A 19,907-nucleotide genomic window follows, 5' to 3' on the forward strand; every position below is an offset into this window, starting at 1 on the left:
TTCCCGGCACAGCAGCCCCCTCTTCCCCTGGGGTGTGGGCGAAGCAGGGGGCCTCCGCCTGGGGACCGTGCTCTCTGGGCCACCGTCAGCCGCGCCGCCCCCTCCCCGCACCGCATACCTTGCCCACAGCTGAGCAGCTGGGAGGCTATTTATAAAGGCGAGTGAGATCAGCAGCCGAGGTTATAAATGCACGGGCCACGGCCAGGCCCCACAGGAGCAGCCGCCCCGGGCACCGGAGCTGTGGGCCGTGAGGCTGGGATGAGCGCCAGCGCGGGCGGTAGTGGCGGCTGCGGCGACAGTGGCGGCAGCAGCAGCAGGTAGGGGCTTATCCCGGGTGTCCAGGGTCCCTGGCTCCTCATGCACTCACTGCCCGCCCACTCCACCCACAGCTCGCAGGCCTCCTGTGGGCCTGAGTCCTCAGGCTCTGAACTAGCCCCAGCCACACCGGCACCTCCAATGCTTCAGGGGCTCCTGGGCTCTGACGATGAAGAACAGGAAGACCCCAAGGACTACTGCAAGGGTGAGGCCTGATCTTGGGTACAGGCGACCAGATTGCCATTGCAGGGGCTCAGGTCAGCCTAGGAAGAAAAGGGTGTCTGAAGGCGGGGCCCACGTGGGCCTGATGGCCGGTGGGGATGGGCTGTCCTGGGGGACAGGGAAGGGAGACACCCCCACAATGATCTATTGGCCCCCTTTGGCAGGTGGCTACTACCCAGTGAAGATCGGTGACTTGTTCAATGGGCGGTACCACGTGGTGCGAAAACTGGGCTGGGGCCACTTCTCTACCGTCTGGCTCTGCTGGGACATCCAGTGAGTGGCCCCTCCAACCCCAATGCTGGCTGGGATCCTGCTTTGGACTTGGTTGAGGCCACCACCATGGCCGGCAACTGATGAGGGTCTTGGTATCGCAGGCGCAAGCGCTTCGTGGCCCTAAAAGTGGTGAAGAGTGCCGGGCACTATACTGAGACAGCTGTGGATGAGATCAAGCTCCTGAAATGTGTGAGGCACCTCCCTACTGCTCTGGCTCCCCGGGAACTGACTTGAGCCTGGCAATGTGGGTGCAAGGCCTGCTGGAGCTCTGCTGAGCGGGACAGGACTCCCAGAGGGGCAGGCTCCAGGTGGCTCTGCAGAGTGGGAGGACCTGGAAGATCACGTGGGCGGGGGTGTTGTGTCTTTTCTTCCTTCCAGTCGGACCTGGCTAGGGCAGAAAGTGGGGCCAGAGGTACTTCCATCCAGAGACGAAATGAGGAGCAGCTGGTGAGGGGTGGGTTGAAGCCAACCTTGGCACCTTGGCTTTTGCTCCAGGTCCGGGACAGTGACCCCAGTGACCCCAAAAGAGAGACCATTGTTCAGCTCATCGATGACTTCAGGATCTCAGGGGTTAACGGAGTTCGTATCCTTTGTAGGATGAGCAGAGCAGCAAGGGGACCAGCTTCTGCCTTCTAGCTACCAGGGCCTCAGTTGCTGATCTGCACCAAGGGTATTTATTCCTCCCAGGGATACTCTACAAAACAGCCCCACCCTTTCGGGCATGTGTGTTGCTGCGGGAGGCAGGAGAGTCGGTAACCAACTTGCTGATAATCTGTGCAAGTTGCTCGATTACCCCCAAATAGCAGGGGCTACCCAAAAAGACCTAACTGCGTAAGAGTGGGGCTGGCCTGAGGCCTGTGTATCTGCTCCTCCAGTGCCATCTCTAGGATGGCCATAAAATGTACCATCCCACTGGCACGCTTCTGATGGTGACAGGGACACTATAAATAATAACATCAAGACAGTGGTGGCTACCGAGACCGCCCAGGGCAAGTCCTGCCCCCTCCACCTCTGTGCAGCCCAAGCTTTGTCGCTCTCCCTGCTTAGCTAAGGGTGGGCAGGGCTTGTGCCCGAGTTGTGCGTGCCCTGGCCACCCTTCACTCCAGTGCCCAGATGTGTGCATGGTGCTGGAGGTCCTGGGCCACCAGCTCCTCAAATGGATCATCAAGTCCAACTACCAGGGTCTGCCTGTGCCCTGCGTGAAGAGCATTGTGAGGCAGGTGAGTGCTGTCCCTCCAGCTGCCTGGCCTAGCCTGGGAGGGGATGCTGGAGTTCAGGTGTGACTCTTCCCAGGTGCTGCATGGCCTAGACTACCTCCACACCAAATGCAAGATCATCCACACGGACATCAAGCCTGAGAACATCCTGCTGTGTGTGGGTGATGCCTACATCAGGCGCCTGGCAGCAGAAGCCACAGAGTGGCAGCAGTCAGGGGCCCCACCCCCATCCCGCTCCACAGGTACCACGAGCATGTGCAGGGCTGGGTCCAGGTCTCTGGCACTCAGTCCCTGGCCGAATGTCCATTCATTTTTCTCCCTCCATCCCACCTGCATCCCCAGTCAGCACTGCCCCCCAGGAGGTCTTGGTAAGTTGGGACACCCCTCTCTACCTGTCCGCTTCCCCATCTCCACCCAAGCTCTTGCACTCCTGCTAAAAGATGGGTCAGCCCAGATACGAGCAATATACAGGGCAGGTCACGTGCTCCAAATTGCCCTTTGTGGCCACTGGGCCCACCACCGCCTCCATGGAAAGATGCTGCATCCTCCTCTGATGGCTACTTCAGGCCATCTTAGTTGGGACCAAGAAGGGAGAGTACTCTGGGGGCAGGCCCACGATGTCCACCCCAACCTCACAGCTTTAGGGAATGAGTGCAGGGACAGGAGGGGAGGTAAGGAGATGGGTGAGGAGCTGAGGCCAAGGGGTGAGCAGAGGGTGGTGGCACCACGTTCTGGCATCCATGGGACCCCTGGGTTTCAGGGCTGGGCAGGGAAACTTCCACTGTCAGACTGGCTGGGGGATGGGAAACCCTGGGGGTGACCCTGACTCTGGCGGCAGACTGGTAAGCTGTCCAAAAATAAGAGGAAGAAGATGAGGCGCAAGCGGAAACAGCAGAAGCGGCTGCTAGAGGAGCGGCTGAGGGACCTGCAGAGGCTGGAGGCCATGGAGGCTGCAGCCCAGGCTGAGGGTGAGGGGCCTGGAGGGGTCCTGGATCGCCAAGTGCATGCACAGTCCACGGGCTGTCTGCTCACAAGTACCTCTGCCCCATCTCCCCAGATTCTGGATCAAGACTAGAGGGGGGCAGCGGCTCTACCTCCTCTTCAGGCTGCCACCCTGGGGGCACCAGGGCTGGCCCCTCCCCAGCCTCCTCCTCCCCTGCCCCTGGAGGTGACCGCAGCCTCAGCCCCAGTTCGCAGACCTCTGGCTTCTCAGGCTCTCTCTTCTCGCCGGCCTCCTGCTCCATCCTTTCAGGCTCATCCAATCAGCGTGAGACTGGGGGTCTCCTGTCACCCAGCAGTAAGTGTGGGGAACAGCAGGTAGTGGACAGGCAGGGCCAGGAGGAGCTAAGCCGTCCAACTTCTCTCTCTCCCTTTCCATCCCCAGCACCATTTGGTGCCTCAAACCTCCTGGTGAACCCCCTGGAGCCCCAAAATGCAGACAAGATCAAGATCAAGATTGCAGATCTGGGCAACGCCTGCTGGGTGGTATGAGCACCTTGGGGAGGCAGGCTGCTCTTGGGGAGCCCCAACCTGGCCTGTGGGGCACAGGGCCCATTGGTGTAGCCATGGGCTCACATAGCAGTGCTGTCAAACAGAGCTGAGGGCTGCTTCCTGCTGCTGGCCCCAACCAGCAGGGTTCTGCCCAGTCAGCAGAACTGGGCCCATGGCAAGAGGTCACTGGGAAGAGACCCACCCTCCCAGGATATCTGGGGACCCTAAGGATCAGAGTAAGCCCCACAAGGTTTCTGGGTGCATGAACAGAGGAGGGCTGGGGGTTATGGGGACAAGATAATCTGGGCCCCAGCTCCTGCCCCCAGGGCTCCCCTTGCCTCCAGCACAAGCACTTCACTGAGGACATCCAGACTCGGCAGTACCGGGCTGTGGAAGTACTGATCGGTGCAGAGTATGGCCCCCCGGCAGACATCTGGAGCACAGCATGCATGGTACGCCGACTGGGCTGCCCCCACGCCCAGGGCCAGCCTGCCCAATGGCAGCTTCACCTTCCCCATTCATTCCAGGCCTTCGAGCTGGCTACCGGTGACTACCTGTTTGAGCCTCACTCAGGAGAAGACTACAGTCGTGATGAGGGTAGGGGAGGCAGGTCCTGGGCTCAGCCTTGGGGCCTCCTGGCCTCCTGGCCACCTGCCTACTAGCCAACCTCCTCTCTGCCCACAGACCACATTGCTCACATCGTGGAGCTTCTGGGAGACATCCCCCCAGCCTTTGCCCTCTCAGGCCGTTACTCCCGAGAGTTCTTCAACAGGAGAGGTGGGGACCAAGTGGGCTCAGATCACCTGGCTGGGGGAAGGGTGGGACATGGACACTGGGTTCTTACCTAGAAGGAACACTGGTTCTCAGAAAGCCAGAGACTTCCCTAGCAGAGCCCAAGTGCCAGCTGGCCTGGGGATGCAGCCTAATGCTGCCTGGCCCCCCAGGAGAGCTGCGGCACATCCACAACCTCAAGCACTGGGGTCTATATGAGGTGCTCATGGAGAAGTATGAGTGGCCCCTGGAACAGGCCACACAGTTCAGCGCCTTTCTGCTGCCCATGATGGAGTACATCCCTGAAAAGCGGGCCAGTGCCGCCGACTGCCTCCAGCACCCCTGGCTCAACCCCTAGGTCCTGCTACAGCTGTGGGCAGCAGGGGTTGGGTCTGCCTCTGCCCCTAGCTCTCAGTGCCTTGAGGGAAAGCAGGGTGATTCCCACCACCCTGCAACAGCTGCCCTCTCTTACCCTGCTGAATGCCAGCTTTTTCACCCACCCATGACAGGACACAGAGATGCTCGGGTCAGGCCCATGTCTCAGAACTTGCCTGCCCACAATTCTGGAAGATCCTCCGGGTGGGAAAGTATGTGTTTCTTTCTTAATAAAGCGTGAACAGAAACACCAGTGTCCTGGAGTGAGGGAGTCACACGGCTGAGTTCTGGGGCAGAAGTGGATTTATTCTGGGGTCTGCCCACCAAGCTGGCTGGGAGTGCTGGAGTGAGAAGGGGCGTCTAGGAATGGGCCAAGACAGTCCCAGGGAAAGCCTAGGCCTCCACAGCCCGGCCATTGATGATGCGGATGTGGCGGATGATGTCCTGGATGGCTTGGGAGGTAGTGCCCTGGCCCCCGATGTCTGGGGTGTGCATCTGTAGAAGATGGGAAGTTTGGGTACATCAGGTATGCCAACACCAGTACCCACCTCGGGCTGCCCACTGTCTCCTATAGCTTGCAGGGCCTGGAAATGCCACCAGGAGGGTAGGGGTACCAGCTAAGGTCCAGAAGCCCTACCTGGTACCACCCTCCCCTTGGGAAACACAGTCAATGCTAGTCACTGTCCCCAGCCTCTCAGGCTGGTCACACCAGCTCAACATGGGTTAGAGGAAGGTAGGTCATGGCATGGGGCCAGGAAGGGACAAGAGGTGCCTCACATTTTCATTGTCCATGGATGCCAAGACAGCTTTGCGGATGGAGGTGGCATAAGAATGAAGCCTATGGGAGAGAAGAGCCAGACTTTGGTTGTCAGGGCCTAGAGGGCTGGGCAGGAGGCTCACAGCTAGGTACTGGGATGCCACTTACTTGAGGTGGTCTAGCATCATGCAGCTTGCTAACAGTGTGGCTGTGGGGTTGGCAATGTTCTTGTTGGCAATACTCTTGCCTGTGTTCCTTGTAGCCTGGAAAAGGAAGGACAAAGGAGGGTGGGTGGAAAATGGTAAGGGTATAGGGCAGATGATTCCACTCATGTGATGCGCCTAGCAGAAGCACATCTCCAGACAGAAAGCAAATGAGATGCTGGGGAGAGGAAATGGGGAGGGACTGCTCATGGATGTGAGGTTTCCTTTTGGGGTACTGGAAATATTTGGGACTTAAATAGCACTCATGTTTGCACATCATTGTGTGGGATGTGAATTACAGCCCAACGAGGCTGCTGTAAGAGAAAGAAGGCGGCTCCCAGGTACTCACCGTCTCAAACACTGCATACACATGACCATAGTTGGCCCCAGCCACCAGGCCTGGGCCTCCGACCAGCCCTGCACAGACATTGTTGACAATGTTGCCGTAGAGATTGGGCATCACCATGACATCAAACTGCTGGGGCCGGGACACCAGCTGTGGAGCAAGGAGCAGGCTAAGTGTGAGAAGCCCAGGGTGCCCAGGGCAGGAAGCTGTGGAGTCAGGTGGGCCCACTACCTGCATTGTGGTGTTGTCCACAATCATGTTCTCAAAGGTGATCTGGGGGTAGCGGGCAGCCACCTCCCTGCAGCACTGCAGGAAGAGCCCATCGCCTAGTTTCCTAGAGGGAGACAAGGAGGGGCAAAGGACACCAGCTTGATCCATCACCACAGACAGCCAGAGGGACAGGGCATGCAGAGGGCCTGAAGGCTAGTTTCTAACCTACCCTTCCATTTGCAAAATGGGCATAATTTTGTCCCACTAAGTGTGTACCATTGTGAAGCCGAAGACCCTCAGGGATGATAAGATACACCCTTGGGTATAAACCCTTGGAGGGTGGCCAGTGTCCTCAATCCTGAGCCTGAGAACAGACCACTCCAACTGCCTGAGGGATGACTAAAGAATGGGTGGGAAGATCAGGATACACACATGATGTTGGCCTTGTGCACGGCTGTCACTTTCTTGCGCCCACTCTCATGAGCCAGCTTGAAGGCGTATTCAGCAATGCGTAGGGACTTGGCCTTGGTGATAATCTTCAGGCTCTCCACCACTCCTGCCACGCTCTGAGAAGGGGCCGGGAGAGAAGTGAGTGGTGCTGTGAGACACAGCCCTATGGCTGAGTACTCTGGCTTCTTCCTTGGGCACAACCCCTGTCTTTTGAGGAACCACCTCTTCCTGGTTCAGCATATCCCCAGACTGCCATATGGTGACACTCTCTCGGGAGAAGGTCACCTGTTTTTTTTTAAATTCTTTTTTAGTTGTAGATGGACACAATACCTTTGTTTTATTTATCTATTTTTATGTGGTGCTGAGGATGGAACCCAATGCCTCACATGTGCTAGGCAAGCACACTACCACTGAGCCACAACCCCAGTTTCAGGTTACCTGGTTTTACCCACCTCATGCTCCAGGCTGCTGTACTCGCCCTCTGTGTTTTCCCGCACAATGAGAATGTCTATGTCCTTGTGCCGGGTCACCACTCCTGGCAGGCTCTTACAGTGAATGACATTGGCATAGAGGTCCAGGCTTGTGCTGGGAGAGGGACAGAGAAAGAGGCAGGCTAGGCCTGACTGGCAGCTGGTTGGAGCCATTACTCTGTTGGCACAGCCTACCCTGGCCTTCATTGAGCCACCACCCCATGTACTTGGCTCTCACCGAAGGATGTTGTTTCGGGATTTGTGGGATGGTGGCAGGTTATGGTTTGTTTCGATGTTACCTACAGAACAAAAACAAGACAGGCAGGCTGGAGAGGGGCCCCTGGCCCCATATCCCCCCTGCTTGGCCCAAGGGATGTGAACTGAAAGCTGCTCCAATTGGAGGAAAAGAAGGCTTTCAGCAGCAGAATACTTCATAGAACACTAGAAAGTAACTTCCAGCAAGGGCGCATGTGTGTTTTTCACCAATGGTTTCCAAAGGACCTAGAAAAGCACATAGCAAGCATTCAATAAATATTTACTAAATGAATGAATGAATCCAATTGGCAGTTGGCAAGGAGGCCCTACCACTTACTGCCCAGGGTCTGCCTTGATAGAAAGTGACCATTCCTGTTTATCAACAGGCTTGCTAGCCAGGACATCACCATTGAAGTGACTTTAAACAGGATAACTCCAAGGCTTAGGGGCAGTCAGGGTCTGCCTGAAGAAGACCACAGTTTAGTTAGGCCCTGCCATGTGGCTAGACACCCAAAAGAAGGGAAGCAGAGACCCACTGTGTCCAAGAAGCCAGCAGTCACCAAGAGAAGGCAGTCAGAGGGTAATGAGCAGAAAGGCCTTTTTGGCAGCCTAACAGGACCACCTGCTCCTCTGAGCTGTCCCTGGCCAGACTGCCTCCATCCAAAGTGCCTATGGCACCCTGTGGCTGTCATGTAGGCTCTTCAACTTGACGGCTGGCACCTAGGGCTCCACCTGGGTTCATCACTGCTCACAAGCTCCTCACAGAGCAGATGATGAGCTGAAGTATGCAGAGGACCTGGGCCCAACCAAGGCAAACTCAGGAGGGCCAACAGAATCCTCATCAGAATCATACCATCAGCAGGCCTGCATGTCTCTACCCAGACTCCAAGTCAAAAGTCCTCTCTAGCCAGAAAAATTCCAAAATTGGGGCCATGGGAACCAACAAGAGTCAGCTTGGGCTGGGCATGGTGGCACACGCTTGTAATCCCAGTGACCTGGGAGGCTGAGGCAGGAGAGGAGGATCACAGATTTGAGGTCAACCTCAGCAACATAGCAAGGCCCTATCTCAAAATAAAAAATAAAAAGAGCTGGGGATGTGGCCCAGTGGTTAAGCGCCCCTGGGTTCAATCCCTAGTACCAAAAAAAAAAAAAAAAAAAAAAAAAGTCAGTTTGGAGGTAAAACGAACTATGTGCAGAACCACACCCTGGTCCTTGAGCTTACCCTTCAGGGCCACACGGTTCCGACGGATGGCCATGATGGCATTGCGGATGTCCTCCTCATCAGCATTGGAGCTTACGTGCACTTCTTCAAAGTCCACTGGCACACACGCATGCCTGGGGCAGAGCTGGGTCAGGGTGGCTAGTTCAGGGCCTCCCTTACCTCCTCCAGGAAATGTGCCCAGGTTCTGGCTGAGAGGGGACCAGGCCCACCCACGCCAAATCATGAGGACATGCTTGAACTCTACAATGCAGTTAGCAGGACTGCCACCTTCCCATGCCCAAGCCACCCTGATGGGAACAGAAGCCTTTCTGTTACCACCTTGCCAGGTGCTCAGGCAAAGCCCTGACTAGTAGCCTCCGAACTCACTGCCCTTCCAGGGACAAAGTTCTGAGGGCACCCTGGTTAGGGCTAGGGCACAACCTTTCCTAGGGGCCAAGGCAAGGGAAAGTGGGCCTAGAATCTCCATACCTGAACACAGACTTAACGTGCAACATGAGCTCTGGCCCAATGCCATCCCCTGGAATCATCGTCACTGTGTGCCGCCCACCATACTTAGCTGATGGAGGCTGGAAGGATAGAGAGGGTAAAGACAGGCCTTTGGGTACTCCCATATGCTCACTGGCTCAGCACCCAGGGGCTCAAGTCAGTTCCTTTCTTCCACCAGCGCTGATTGCACAGACTGGTCAACCCTGAGGAGCCAGCCTGGTGTACCCCCATCCCAAATAGGGCTGATCATCTGAGTCCCTGGTCAGCAAAAGCCCCCAGGCTCACCTGGACTTGGGCCAACCCCAAAGCAACTAAGAGCCCCCCCCCCAAATCTAACTTAGAAGAAATGAAGAATACTCACAATTGTTTGTTGCTAGAGGAAAAACAGAAAGGAAGAAGACACGAATCAGCCAAGGTTGGAAGATCAAGGCTGTGATGGAGAAACCAGAATCTTTTCCCTGGGGATGCTGTCTAGCACAACTTAGGGAGGGGTGAGGTGTGAGCGGAAGGAGGGACACAAAGGCAGGGAGCAAAGGGGCACGGGCACTTGTGCTTACATGTGTATATACACACAACTTGTGCACACACCTTGCACATGTGGGCACCTATACTCACACACAGGCATGCACGACACTCAAGGGCAAGTACTTACTGAGGAGATGCTTCTCCAGGGGACCTCATGGGTACCCAGAACCTGCCAAAGAGAACCCAAATCCAAGTGTTAATTGTCCAGCCCTGAAAGTCAAGTTGGCCAAGGGCTGGTCTAGCTCTTGGCAGGGAGAAGGGATTGGCCCCACTGTGCTCAGACAAACCCAACCTGTGCCCCACCAGCACACAATGTGCCCAAGAAGGTTGGCTCTAAAGCCTGTTGCCAATGATTGGCCCCTGGAGTACCACTAAAAGTGTTCCAATGCTTCACACCTCTTTGGCTCTTAGGTCAGTTTATTAAAAACCTTTGCTTCTGATTATTTTTTGGCCAATTATTGCTGTTCAGTGATGTCTACAAGGAAAAACTGGCAAACTAAATGTGGTGCAAAAGAGAAAACATTACAACAAACCACAGGGCCTAACAATAATGTTATCACATCTTTTCTCATTTTTCCTTATTACAAAAGTAGCACACAATCACTACAGTAAAAACAGAACTGGGAGATAAGGAGAAGACAGGCCTATCACTCCCTAGGGAATGGCCCTTCAGAAGATAAATCACACACGTGTGTAAGGAAACATAGTCATTTCTGGAAGACTCATGACAGACACTAATCTCTAGGAAGACTTTAGTAAAGAACTGCAAGCTGCTTCGTGGCCTAGATGATGAACGTCCCCAACCCCCTGAGAAGGAAAACAGTTATATTTGGCCATTCCAGTGCCACATCTGACAGGTTCAGAGCAAAAGCTGCCTAGGTCAAACAGGTCAGGTGCTAAGAAGTGACCCATTGTCCTGGAGGGAGAGATCTGTGTCTCAGGTCCCTCTGCAGAAGAGCTTTCCTCCCTTCCCTGATGTGCCCCACCTAGGAACACACCCAAGGAGGTAGTGCAGAGCCAAGGTCTTGTTATTTGGGGTGTCTTGCCACTTGCCCACTAGGCAGCAGCAAAGTGTTCCAGTCAATGGCAGAAGCACTGTGGCTATTCTAAAGAGCTGTGCCTTTCTGCTAGAAATCCAGAAGGCTCAGGTAGAATCTAACCATTCCCCATCTGGATCCACCTGGCTTGCATTCACAAGGGGTCCGCTTGCCCAAATACTGGCAATGCAGATATGCCACTCACTGGCCCACGCTAGGAGAGGTGACACTAAGACCACAGTCCCAAGGGCACCTCAGTTATCTGTGTGGTACCTGTGCTTGCAGCCACAAGCACATTGGGACTTTGGTTTTTTTTTTTTTTTTTTTTTTTTTCCTAGCACTTGTCAATATCTAGATTCATCTTATTTGTAGTCTCTCAATACAAGCTTGGAGAAGGTGGCATATGGCCTACCCACAGAGCTTTCCCTGATGCCCAAAGGCTGCCAAGCTGGGCTCCCAAAGCTTCACTGACTCCCTTCCAACCACCAAGGGACACCTCCCTAAGTTATTGCTGTCCTGCTCTCTTCCCAGACTCTCAGAGCAGAGGTCATGCCTCTGGTTCCCCACCATCATTCTTGTCACTCCAAGATCCAGCACAGTGCCTGATCCAGAGATGGGATACAAGGGACACTTCCTGAATGAACAAGCACATCAGAAAGTGAAGAGACAGATGGAAACCAGGCAGATCTCAGTCCAAACTCACCATCTGCTACTCTCAAGATGGATTCACAGTCCCATCTGAAATCCCTAGAACAGAGGCACCTACCTACTCCATATGACTGCTAGAAAGGGGCTATGTGGCTGTTCACAGATCTCAGCAGGCGCTGTGCTAAGGCACAAGCACCCCTTCACCCTGTCATACTCTCAGGTCAGAGTTCAAAGTTGGTGTCTTTGGAGAATATAGGGTTGATCCCTGCAGCTCCCAACAATTAATTCCTCCTGGGCTTTGTTTGGCTGTAGCAATGAGCCAGTGTCCTGAGGGCCTGCACCAGATCTGGCTTGAAGTCTATGCGCTCCTGCCTATGGATGGCAACATTGCCAAGAGGACTGCACCTCTCCCACACCTGCTTCTTACGAAGATGTTTCACTGGGCTCTGTCAAAGTCCCAGAGAGTTCTTCATCTGGCCTAGATCTCTGTATGAGAGATATGGGTCAAAGTCCCAGAGAGTTCTTCAGAGAGACTTCCCTGACCTTGCTCTCTATATAGATGCAGGCATCTTCCTTCAGGGGATTACAAAGGTTCTGCCTCACACCTGGCTTACCCCATGAAGCTACCAACCAAAGGAGCCCAGTATGAGGCAGGATGGGATGTGCACAAGCATCCTGCTCATTCATCATCTTTTGATAATTCCACAGAAAGACAGGGATCTAGGGTGGTACATGCTCCTGCTGAAAGGCTCCCACATGCCACATCTTACTACAGCTTCTCTTTGGCACTTTTCTCTTGGATCAAGTACCAATAGTGGCTGCACGTTTTCCCAGGAGGTCCCAACAAGTGGGACCCCAATCTGGGGTTCCTTTATAAGGGTTGCCCAGGAAAACTAATCTCAGGGTAAGGACTGTCTGCCTACCAACTGTTCACTGCCCCTTACTCCCACCCCAAGAGCACCCACAAACACATACACATGTGTGGGGGGTCAAGGAGGAGACAAATGTCTTCACCAAGAGCCTGCAGGAGCCACTGGGGGCTCTAGAAATCTTTACATGCTTGGTGTTCTTTCTTAGGTGATGTGGAAGAAGTCAGCATTTTAAAGACAATTTCATAATGCATAAGCAGTCTCCCCTAGCGGACAGAGGGGAGAAAAGTGGCAAATGGAAGTGTCCACAGAAGTGTTAACAAAATCGTGGAGTTCTGGAAGGTCAAAGTTTGCAGGATCCTTTGAGAATAAGAAGTCGCCTCCCTTCACTGAACGGAAGGGAAATTGGAACCCAGAGAGAGGAGGGGCCTGGCCTACGGTCAAACCCCTTAGGGTCAGTGGGGAAGCAAGGCCTGGAGGTCATATCTCTCATACCCCAGGGCCAATGTTGGCTTGCTGCTGCTATGTAGTGCTAACCAGATCCTAAGCTATCTTCATCTTAAACGTGTGTAAAAAGAGAAGAATCTGGGACCCTAAGAATGCAGGAGGGGTCAAGGGTGACTGGCAAAGCCCAATTATCCTGCACTAGAGCAGGTGGCAAAGAGGTCCACGAGGGAAACCCAAGGAGGAATTGAGTACGGGAACCGGATACCCAAGGCGGTTAGAGCAAGGCGGGGCCGGGACATGTGACCGTCTCCGGAGGGCTCCCACAAGGACGCCAGGGAGGTAACACGCAGCCGCTGCGGCCCACCCTCAGCCCCCGTCACAAGATATAGATCCCTGGCGGAGCCAGACCAGGGCCAACTTTGGCCAATCCCCTCACTGACAGCGGAGGCGGCCAATGAACCCCGGCGCCGAGGGCTCTTCCCCGCCCCTGCCGCGAGTCGCAGCCAATCGAACTCCAGTCTGCTCAAAGAGCCGCTGTCTCCCTCCCGGCTCCAATGGGGTGCAAGGACCCCAGTAAACGCTGCAGCTGTCCGGTGGCCCATTCCCCACTCACCTCCCAAGGACGACAAAGAAGGGCTGGCCTGAGCACTGTCTTCGCAGCGCCACCGGCGGCCGTCGCCACCTTCAGCGCCATGACAGAAAGTGAGAGCCGTACCAGGTTCCAACGTGAAGACACTACTCTCGCGAGAGATAGGCAGGGCGAGAAGTCCTGAGTGCAGGGTCACAGGTCCAACTGCGCACGCGCATGACCGCGCCGGTTTCCCACGCCCCCTTCCGGTTCCCGTAGTACCGCTGCCGCCATCTTGAGTGGGGGGCGCGGCCGGCTGGGCCTCTGGCTCGGGGAGGGGACACGTCAGTGCCACCAGCGACGTCACGAGGCCCGACCCGGCCCGCCTGGGCGCGATTGGCTGCCGTGGCCGCTTACGCGTCGCGCTTCCTCGTCTGCCCCGCGTGTTCAGGGGAGCTCGCTCTCTTTTTCTCTCGGCAGAGAAGAGGCGATGGCGGCGATGGCATCTCTCGGCGCCCTGGCGCTACTCCTGCTGTCCGGCCTCTCTTGCTGCTCAGGTAGCGGCCTGGCCGGAGCTTGTTTCTGGCGAGCCTGTCCCACGGCAGGTGGTGCTGGGGGGTGAAGGGGTATGGGAGAAGCAGGGGTCTGGCCCTTCCCAAAGCTCATGGCTGCCGGCCGGGCCTTCCTCCGAGAGGCAGGTGGCCTCGGGGTGCAGGGATCAACGTTCCACACACACGTTTACCTGGCAGCCAGACTGCTGGACGAAACAAACATCTTTCCCTTGTCTGCTTATGGAAGAGTCCCAAAGCTGCATCGTTCTCTTGTCCACCGGCAACAGCAGTAAAGGTGACACAAGTCCCTGCTCTCGCTCCCTGTCTCAAAAGGTAGTCGGACAGGAGCAAGACTGTACAGTGCCGACCAATAGCGGTGAGAAACAGGCCTGGCAGAGAGGAACCATCTAAGTCTGCGGTGCAGGCCAGGCTTACCCAGGAAAGTGAGAGCTAAGAGAGGGAGCAAGAACAGTCTAGGCAGAGGGACAGCAAGAGAGACAGGCAAGTTAGGGAGCTGTTGACTTTCCCTGAGGCAGGTTGTATTCATCCTAGGGTTCAGCTGAGCCTAACCACAGTCTCATTGATTTACATCTGTGAGTGATTCTTAACACCTTGGGCGGGCAGGGTGGCGGGAAGAGTCCAGTGTATTTATGAGGTTGTTAGCAGCCCCTGCATCAGGTCTGGGGGCCTAGACTGGGCAGGAACTGCCTTCTGCATAGTTTCCTGAATACTTCAGCCTAAATGTTCTCCCTACCCACACCCTTCCCACCCACCCCTCAGGAATTCCCCCAGGCCACAGCCAGGGATTTTTTTAAAGTACAAACCTGGCTATAAAACCTTTCCACAGTGTGCACAGGAAAATGGCCCAGCTTTAGCAGGGCACAGAAAGCCTATGGTATATGGCCCCTGAGAACCACCCCTCACTACCATTTGTAGGCATTTTCCTTCTGCTGTCCAGACCCAAAGGCTTCTCTTGACTTCCTCAAGCCATCATTCTGCCAGGACATCGCATTCAGAGAGCAGTTGGTTGAGAAGTTTTCTCACTTAGGGTAGTGTTTGCTTCATGCCCTCTGACATAGCTAGCACCCTTTTCCTGAGGCTCTGCAGATACGGAGATGGCTACAGCTGGCCTCTTTTTCTCTGGGCTGCTGAATTTACAGGGACAAGTTGTGTGCCTTAATCCAGAGCCCCTCCTATTTGCTTCCCCTGGGAACCTTTGAGGCTACTCTTGGCCTTCTGTCAGCCAGCTAGGGAAGACCCTTTTCCTTATCTTGAAAGCTCCTGTGCATTGCTAGCACTCTTCTTGGTGTCTTTGCTGAGGAAGCTTTCGGTAAGCTGTCTGGGCAATACATGGCTCTGCATTAAGGCCAGCCTGGCTCCTTGGGCTTCTGGGGTGCACCATACCCAGGTAGGCTGTTGTATGACCTCCCTTTTGTAGGTTCAGGCACTAACATGAGTGGTACAGTAAATCCAGCCTGTTCATGCTCCCCAAATACATGCACTTTCTTTTCCCTTGCCATTGCATTGAGATCTACCTCTGTATCTGGCAGACCAGGGAGGTCTTCCTACCACTCTCTGGCCTGTCTTCATGGCCATCACACTCCCCTTTTCACCAACTTCTACATGAGCACTGGGATTGGTCCCCCAGACCACACCTGACAGACAGAAGGACCTGTGTGTCCTCAGCTGACCGGGTCTGGGAGGCAAAGCTGGGGCAGACCATCCCAGCACGCACAAGCCAGCCTTGTCTCCTCCCTGCAGCAGAGGCCTGTGTGGAGCCCCAGATCACCCCTTCCTACTACACCACTTCAGATGCTGTCATTTCCACCGAGACTGTCTTCATCGTGGAGATCTCCCTGACGTGCAAGAACAGGGTCCAGGTGAGGCAGTGGGGCTTCAGTCAGGAGCAGGTGGGGTGGGGATGATTTTCCTGACTGGCAGTTGACAGAATCTGACCATGTCGACAGGTCATGGGATGTGGGAGAGATCAGGGCAGCAAGGACAGATCCTAGCGAGTATTTCAGAGCATTTCCTGACCTGCTCATTTTTGCTTTGCTACATGCAGTAACCCTGCAGAGATACCCATGTTTCAAACAGGAGTATCTGGAACATGAGAAAGGGCTACTTCCCTCCATTTTCTGGTTGCTGTTTGCAAGATTGTGTGTCCATGTGGGTATTTTGTTAAGTTACACTCCTCAAGTTAAATTCCTCTTAGGAAGCTTTTAGGCACTCCTTGACCCTAGCACCTTCCTTTTAGGTGCTGAGAAATAACAGACATTTCTGTCATCAGTGTCTTGTTCACAGTTAACAGACTTGTGGAGGATAAGTTAGGCCAAGCCATAGTGGGTGTCTAACCCTATTTTTCCTCAGGTAGAGACACAGAAGACAGTGTCAGGGCATTGTTTGGTTTCCTAGTACAGCTCCAGGTTGTGGCAGGCCTATCCCTGTGGTTCTTACATGGTGGCCTCTGCCAAACACACTCTAGCCCCCAAGTAGGCCTGGCCCCTCTGCTTGCATCCACAGAAGATGTCTCTCCTTTTGTCTCCTCATCCAGAACATGGCTCTTTATGCTGATGTTAGTGGAAAACAGTTCCCTGTCACCAGGGGCCAAGATGTGGGCCGTTATCAGGTAAGGGATGCTGAGCCGAGGGTGGGGGAAGGCTACCTGCTTGTGAGCATGACTTGAGAGCTGCTTGTACTGGTACTGTGTCAGCATTGGCAGGCTGGCCCCTCAGGTGTCCACTCTGCCCACCCCCTATCCAATATACTCAACCAGGTGTCCTGGAGCCTAGACCATAAGAGCGCCCATGCAGGCACCTATGAGGTCAGATTCTTTGATGAGGAGTCCTACAGCCTCCTAAGGAAGGCAAGTATTGCCTGGAGCCCCTCGGAGGCTCCAGTGAGGGAGGGCAAGCCCTGCCCTTCTGCAGCTTCAGCTGCTAGGAAGCGGCTTGTGTGGAGCAGGATGGGCTGGGTGGGTACCTTCCTGTGCTCCTACCCCACTTGCCCCACCTGTCTCTTCCTTGTTTCTTTCCTTTGTTCTTCTCTGTTCCTGCCTCTCCTTCCCGTCTCCACCCCACCTAGACAACCCATTCAGTGTTCCCTGACCCCAGCACCTCCCTTGCAGGCTCAGAGAAATAACGAGGATATTTCAATCATCCCACCCCTGTTTACAGTCAGCGTGGACCATCGGGTAAGTGTCCTAGTCCCAGGGGAACACAAAACATGTGACACACTTCCTTTCTGGGGGTGGGGGTTGAGGGAAAGTTCTCTTCCTTTGCAGCCGAAGCTCTACCTATTGGGCCATCATTAACCAGTATGCCTTGTGTGCCCTGAGGGCTGGTGACTGGGACTGACTGGTCCACTTGCCCATTACTCCCCTGAGCTAAGCTTTTGGTCTTTTCTCTTTCAGGGTGCCTGGAATGGGCCCTGGGTCTCCACTGAGGTACTGGCCGCAGTGATTGGCCTAGTGATCTACTACCTGGCCTTCAGTGCAAAGAGCCACATCCAGGCCTGAGGATGGCACCCCAGCTCTCCTTTGCTTCTTTCAATAAACAGTCACTGGTTGTCATGAGTACATTTGGGACACAGGGCTCGTGGCTTACATTGCCGTGCCATCCTCACACCAGGAGAGCTGGGCACCCAGCATGCCCTTGCCCACCTTAACAGCAGAGGCCAAACCTTCCCCAGTGTCCTATGTCCACCTTCTCTTTGTCTCTGTCCTGGTTGCTGGCATGTTGGGCATGGGTCCATCCCTTTCCTTCCCAGCCCATGACCCTTCAGCAAAGACTGCCTTTTCTCTCCTGTTCTCACCTGGTCCCCTGTGGCAGAGCCACCAGGTCTCCATTTGGCCTCCTAGTGGAGTGTCTTCCCATGGTTGGCCTGGGGCCAGTCCCTATGACCTTCTGAGCCTGCCTCCAGCTGGAGAGCAGAGAGGAGGGCTGCTCTGCTGCACCTGTGCCTTTAGGATTGGCTTGTACTCTGGCCTGGTCAGAGAAGATGGAGCCTTTTCTGGTTTCCCCATAATCCTTCAGTCAGTGCTGTGGACACCTGTGGTGAAACAATCAGCCTCATCTTCATGATGGCTTCTCCTTGCAGCCTGGGGCATGAGTCACATTCAGGTACTTTGCAGTGCTTTGCTTGCCGATGGAGTTAAACCTGGTATGTGCCCCAACACCCCACAGCACACAGCTGACCAGGCAGAAGTTCCCTCCAAATTCAGCAGCCTGGCCATTCCATGTTGTTTCCCAGCAAGCTTCTGCTCAGCATTGGGTTTAGCATGGGGCATTTAGAAAACAGACTCCCACACCTCGGAAAGTCCACCGCTCCCTTCTTGTGACCCTTCATGAATACCCAGGGTCTACCAGACACCAGGCAGGCATCTGGGCATATGCTTGGCACCAGTCACTTTAGTGGTCCATGGTACTAAGGGTAGCTGGTGGGGTAGTGAGGGCCCTGGGGTCCAAAGGGGCTGGGTGCAAATTCTGTGAACCCTTCCCAGCTCCATCATTGCTATGATTACAGAGCCTACTACAGGGCGTTGGGATCATTTGCCATAGTACCTGAGTACACAGTCACCATTAGCCATTACCAGAGGAAACAGTACAGCCATCCAGAGTATACACTGGAAAAGGAGGCAAGGGCTCTAGCCTTCTGGGAGGACAATATCCAGGCTCCCTCCCCTGCCTAGGCTATGACACAGGACCTGGGAGGATTGGAAGGTGTGGGAATAGAGGGTGAGAAGGTGGACCTGTCCACCTACCTGGTCCTGCTAGGAAGCCTCCTTCAGACTAGGGGAAAGTGGTCTGGGGTGGGCACAACAGAAGAGTTGGCCCCAGGAGGATCAGACCACACTAGCTCAGGCAGCAGATGATCTTTCTGGAGTCTAGAGATAAAACCCAGTGCTGGGAGCAGAAGCTGCTCCCCCTGGCTGCTAAAGAGCAGATGACCACTCCTCGTGTTCTGCCAGCAGCCTAGCCTTCGCAGGAAGAAGGCAGCCCGGTTGCTCTTTTTGGTTCTGGCTCTATCAGGCAGCCTGATGGCAGTGGGACCCGAATATGAAGTCACTGTTCCAGGGCATCGGTAGCCAAGAGCTGGCAGCCCTCCTGGCGCCACCTCTCCCTGAGATGGCCAAGGGACTCCAGGCTCTGGGCCCATGTTGGCCCATGTCCTGTGAACACCCCACCAGAAGAATGGGGAAGTAAGTCCAAAAAGGAACAGTTGGCCTTGGGAGGGGCTGATTTGGGTGTACCACACCTTCAACTGAAGAAGGCCCAAAAGGAATGGGGAACCAGGCTAGCCCCTGCCCCATTCCCACCTCCACTGCCTCCAGAAGCCTGTCACCCACTCCCCTGCTCATTGTTCCTAGGCAGGACTGCCATGTGATGTGCTGGCCTTCCCTCCCAGAGCCATTCAGTATGGCAGACAGATGGGATACACCCCTGTGACCCTGCCTTCCTGGCAGCAGGACGTGGCTTCTGGAAGTGGGCCCTTGGGTTTCCCACTCACCCATCACAGCATGTTATCCATCACCAAATTGCTGCCTGGATCTCTGCATTTAGAAATTAATGAACTGCTATCTTTTCCCAGGATAAATAGCATGGTGAGAATGAAAACAGGGAGGCCACGATTCAACCAAGTAAAAAGGCAGCTTGCTTTATTCTTGAGATGCAGGTGGGGGCAGGGTGGGACAGCCTGCCTGCCTCCAATCTGGGGCTCTCCAAACCTGAGGGGCACCACTTGCAAACTGCAACACCTGGAAGTGGTTGAAGGTCAGATGTGCATCTCTCCTGATCAGCCCACCTGCCTGTCACTGGGTCCAGGCCTCTGGTTGCTACCAAGTCCTCTCCAGGCCAGACAGCCCGAGGTCTTCCACTGTTGCTCATGGGGCTTGGCTGCTAAACCCTCTCAACATCTAAGCACCCTCCTAAGGCCACTCAGAAAGAGCGGCCCTGCTCCAGATGGCATCAGACACAGATGTGGGCTCAGTGAATTCTTCCTGAATGGACACTGCCCACTCAGTCCCTGCAGTCTCGCTCTCCTCCAGTCACTAAGGAAGGATACAGCCCTCAGGAGTGAGCCTCAAAAGCCATAGCAGAGGCTCCCCCTTCCCCACCCCACAGAGCAGAGGCCACTGGGACAGCTGCTTCCCATTCCTCCCTCCATCCCCTCCCCTCCCCTCCCACCCCAGCCCTCCCTC

At 55.0% G+C, this 19,907-nt stretch overlaps 3 protein-coding genes across 4 annotated transcripts; 2 read left to right on the plus strand and 1 right to left on the minus strand.

Moving 5' to 3' along the window:
- Positions 1–176: 176 nt before the first annotated feature.
- Srpk3 (SRSF protein kinase 3) lies at positions 177–4,906 on the plus strand. 2 transcript variants are annotated; one of them, XM_047536150.1, is made up of 15 exons: positions 177–317; positions 390–520; positions 702–810; positions 912–999; positions 1,306–1,393; positions 1,924–2,030; positions 2,104–2,269; positions 2,370–2,395; positions 2,866–2,995; positions 3,085–3,324; positions 3,412–3,512; positions 3,863–3,970; positions 4,046–4,115; positions 4,203–4,295; positions 4,463–4,906. In XM_047536150.1, the coding sequence occupies exons 1-15, from the start codon at positions 187–189 to the stop codon at positions 4,645–4,647; spliced, it is 1,773 nt and encodes a 590-aa protein (XP_047392106.1). In that variant the 5' UTR covers positions 177–186; the 3' UTR covers positions 4,648–4,906. The 2 variants fall into 2 exon arrangements, with proteins under 2 accessions (XP_047392106.1, XP_047392107.1); XM_047536151.1 differs by having other exon boundaries at positions 2,890–2,995.
- A 43-nt stretch (positions 4,907–4,949) lies between these two features.
- Positions 4,950–13,353, minus strand: Idh3g (isocitrate dehydrogenase (NAD(+)) 3 non-catalytic subunit gamma). The gene is made up of 13 exons (XM_047536152.1): positions 13,203–13,353; positions 9,716–9,757; positions 9,425–9,436; positions 9,046–9,143; positions 8,578–8,690; positions 7,339–7,399; positions 7,083–7,215; positions 6,613–6,746; positions 6,202–6,304; positions 5,974–6,120; positions 5,590–5,684; positions 5,442–5,502; positions 4,950–5,159 (listed from the first exon to the last, which is right to left on the minus strand). Exons 1-13 carry the CDS (start codon positions 13,281–13,283, stop codon positions 5,058–5,060), a joined length of 1,182 nt encoding a protein of 393 aa, XP_047392108.1. The 5' UTR covers positions 13,284–13,353; the 3' UTR covers positions 4,950–5,057.
- Positions 13,354–13,465: 112 nt separating this feature from the next.
- On the plus strand, positions 13,466–17,285 carry Ssr4 (signal sequence receptor subunit 4). Its single transcript, XM_047536153.1, has 6 exons — positions 13,466–13,714; positions 15,470–15,588; positions 16,263–16,337; positions 16,485–16,574; positions 16,836–16,901; positions 17,121–17,285. The coding sequence occupies exons 1-6, from the start codon at positions 13,648–13,650 to the stop codon at positions 17,223–17,225; spliced, it is 522 nt and encodes a 173-aa protein (XP_047392109.1). The 5' UTR covers positions 13,466–13,647; the 3' UTR covers positions 17,226–17,285.
- Positions 17,286–19,907: the final 2,622 nt, after the last annotated feature.

The sequence above is a fragment of the Sciurus carolinensis genome, chromosome X, assembly GCF_902686445.1.
Source record: "Sciurus carolinensis chromosome X, mSciCar1.2, whole genome shotgun sequence".
Lineage (NCBI taxonomy): Eukaryota > Metazoa > Chordata > Mammalia > Rodentia > Sciuridae > Sciurus > Sciurus carolinensis.

Bases quoted from the DNA above. Each gene is read 5' to 3' on its own strand.
- Srpk3 (XM_047536150.1), top strand. From the start codon at position 187: ATGCACGGGCCACGGCCAGGCCCCACAGGAGCAGCCGCCCCGGGCACC. The intron at 2,270-2,369 runs GTACCACGAGCA...CTGCATCCCCAG, and splicing joins ACCCCCATCCCGCTCCACAG to TCAGCACTGCCCCCCAGGAG. The intron at 4,116-4,202 runs GTAGGGGAGGCA...CTCTGCCCACAG, and splicing joins AGACTACAGTCGTGATGAGG to ACCACATTGCTCACATCGTG.
- Idh3g (XM_047536152.1), bottom strand. From the start codon at position 13,283: ATGGCGCTGAAGGTGGCGACGGCCGCCGGTGGCGCTGCGAAGACAGTG. The intron at 7,400-8,577 runs GTAAGCTCAAGG...TTTGTTCTGTAG, and splicing joins GAACCGTGTGGCCCTGAAGG to GTAACATCGAAACAAACCAT. The intron at 7,216-7,338 runs GTGAGAGCCAAG...TCCCTCTCCCAG, and splicing joins TCCCGAAACAACATCCTTCG to CACAAGCCTGGACCTCTATG.
- Ssr4 (XM_047536153.1), top strand. From the start codon at position 13,648: ATGGCGGCGATGGCATCTCTCGGCGCCCTGGCGCTACTCCTGCTGTCC. The intron at 13,715-15,469 runs GTAGCGGCCTGG...TCCTCCCTGCAG, and splicing joins CGGCCTCTCTTGCTGCTCAG to CAGAGGCCTGTGTGGAGCCC. The intron at 16,338-16,484 runs GTAAGGGATGCT...ATACTCAACCAG, and splicing joins AAGATGTGGGCCGTTATCAG to GTGTCCTGGAGCCTAGACCA.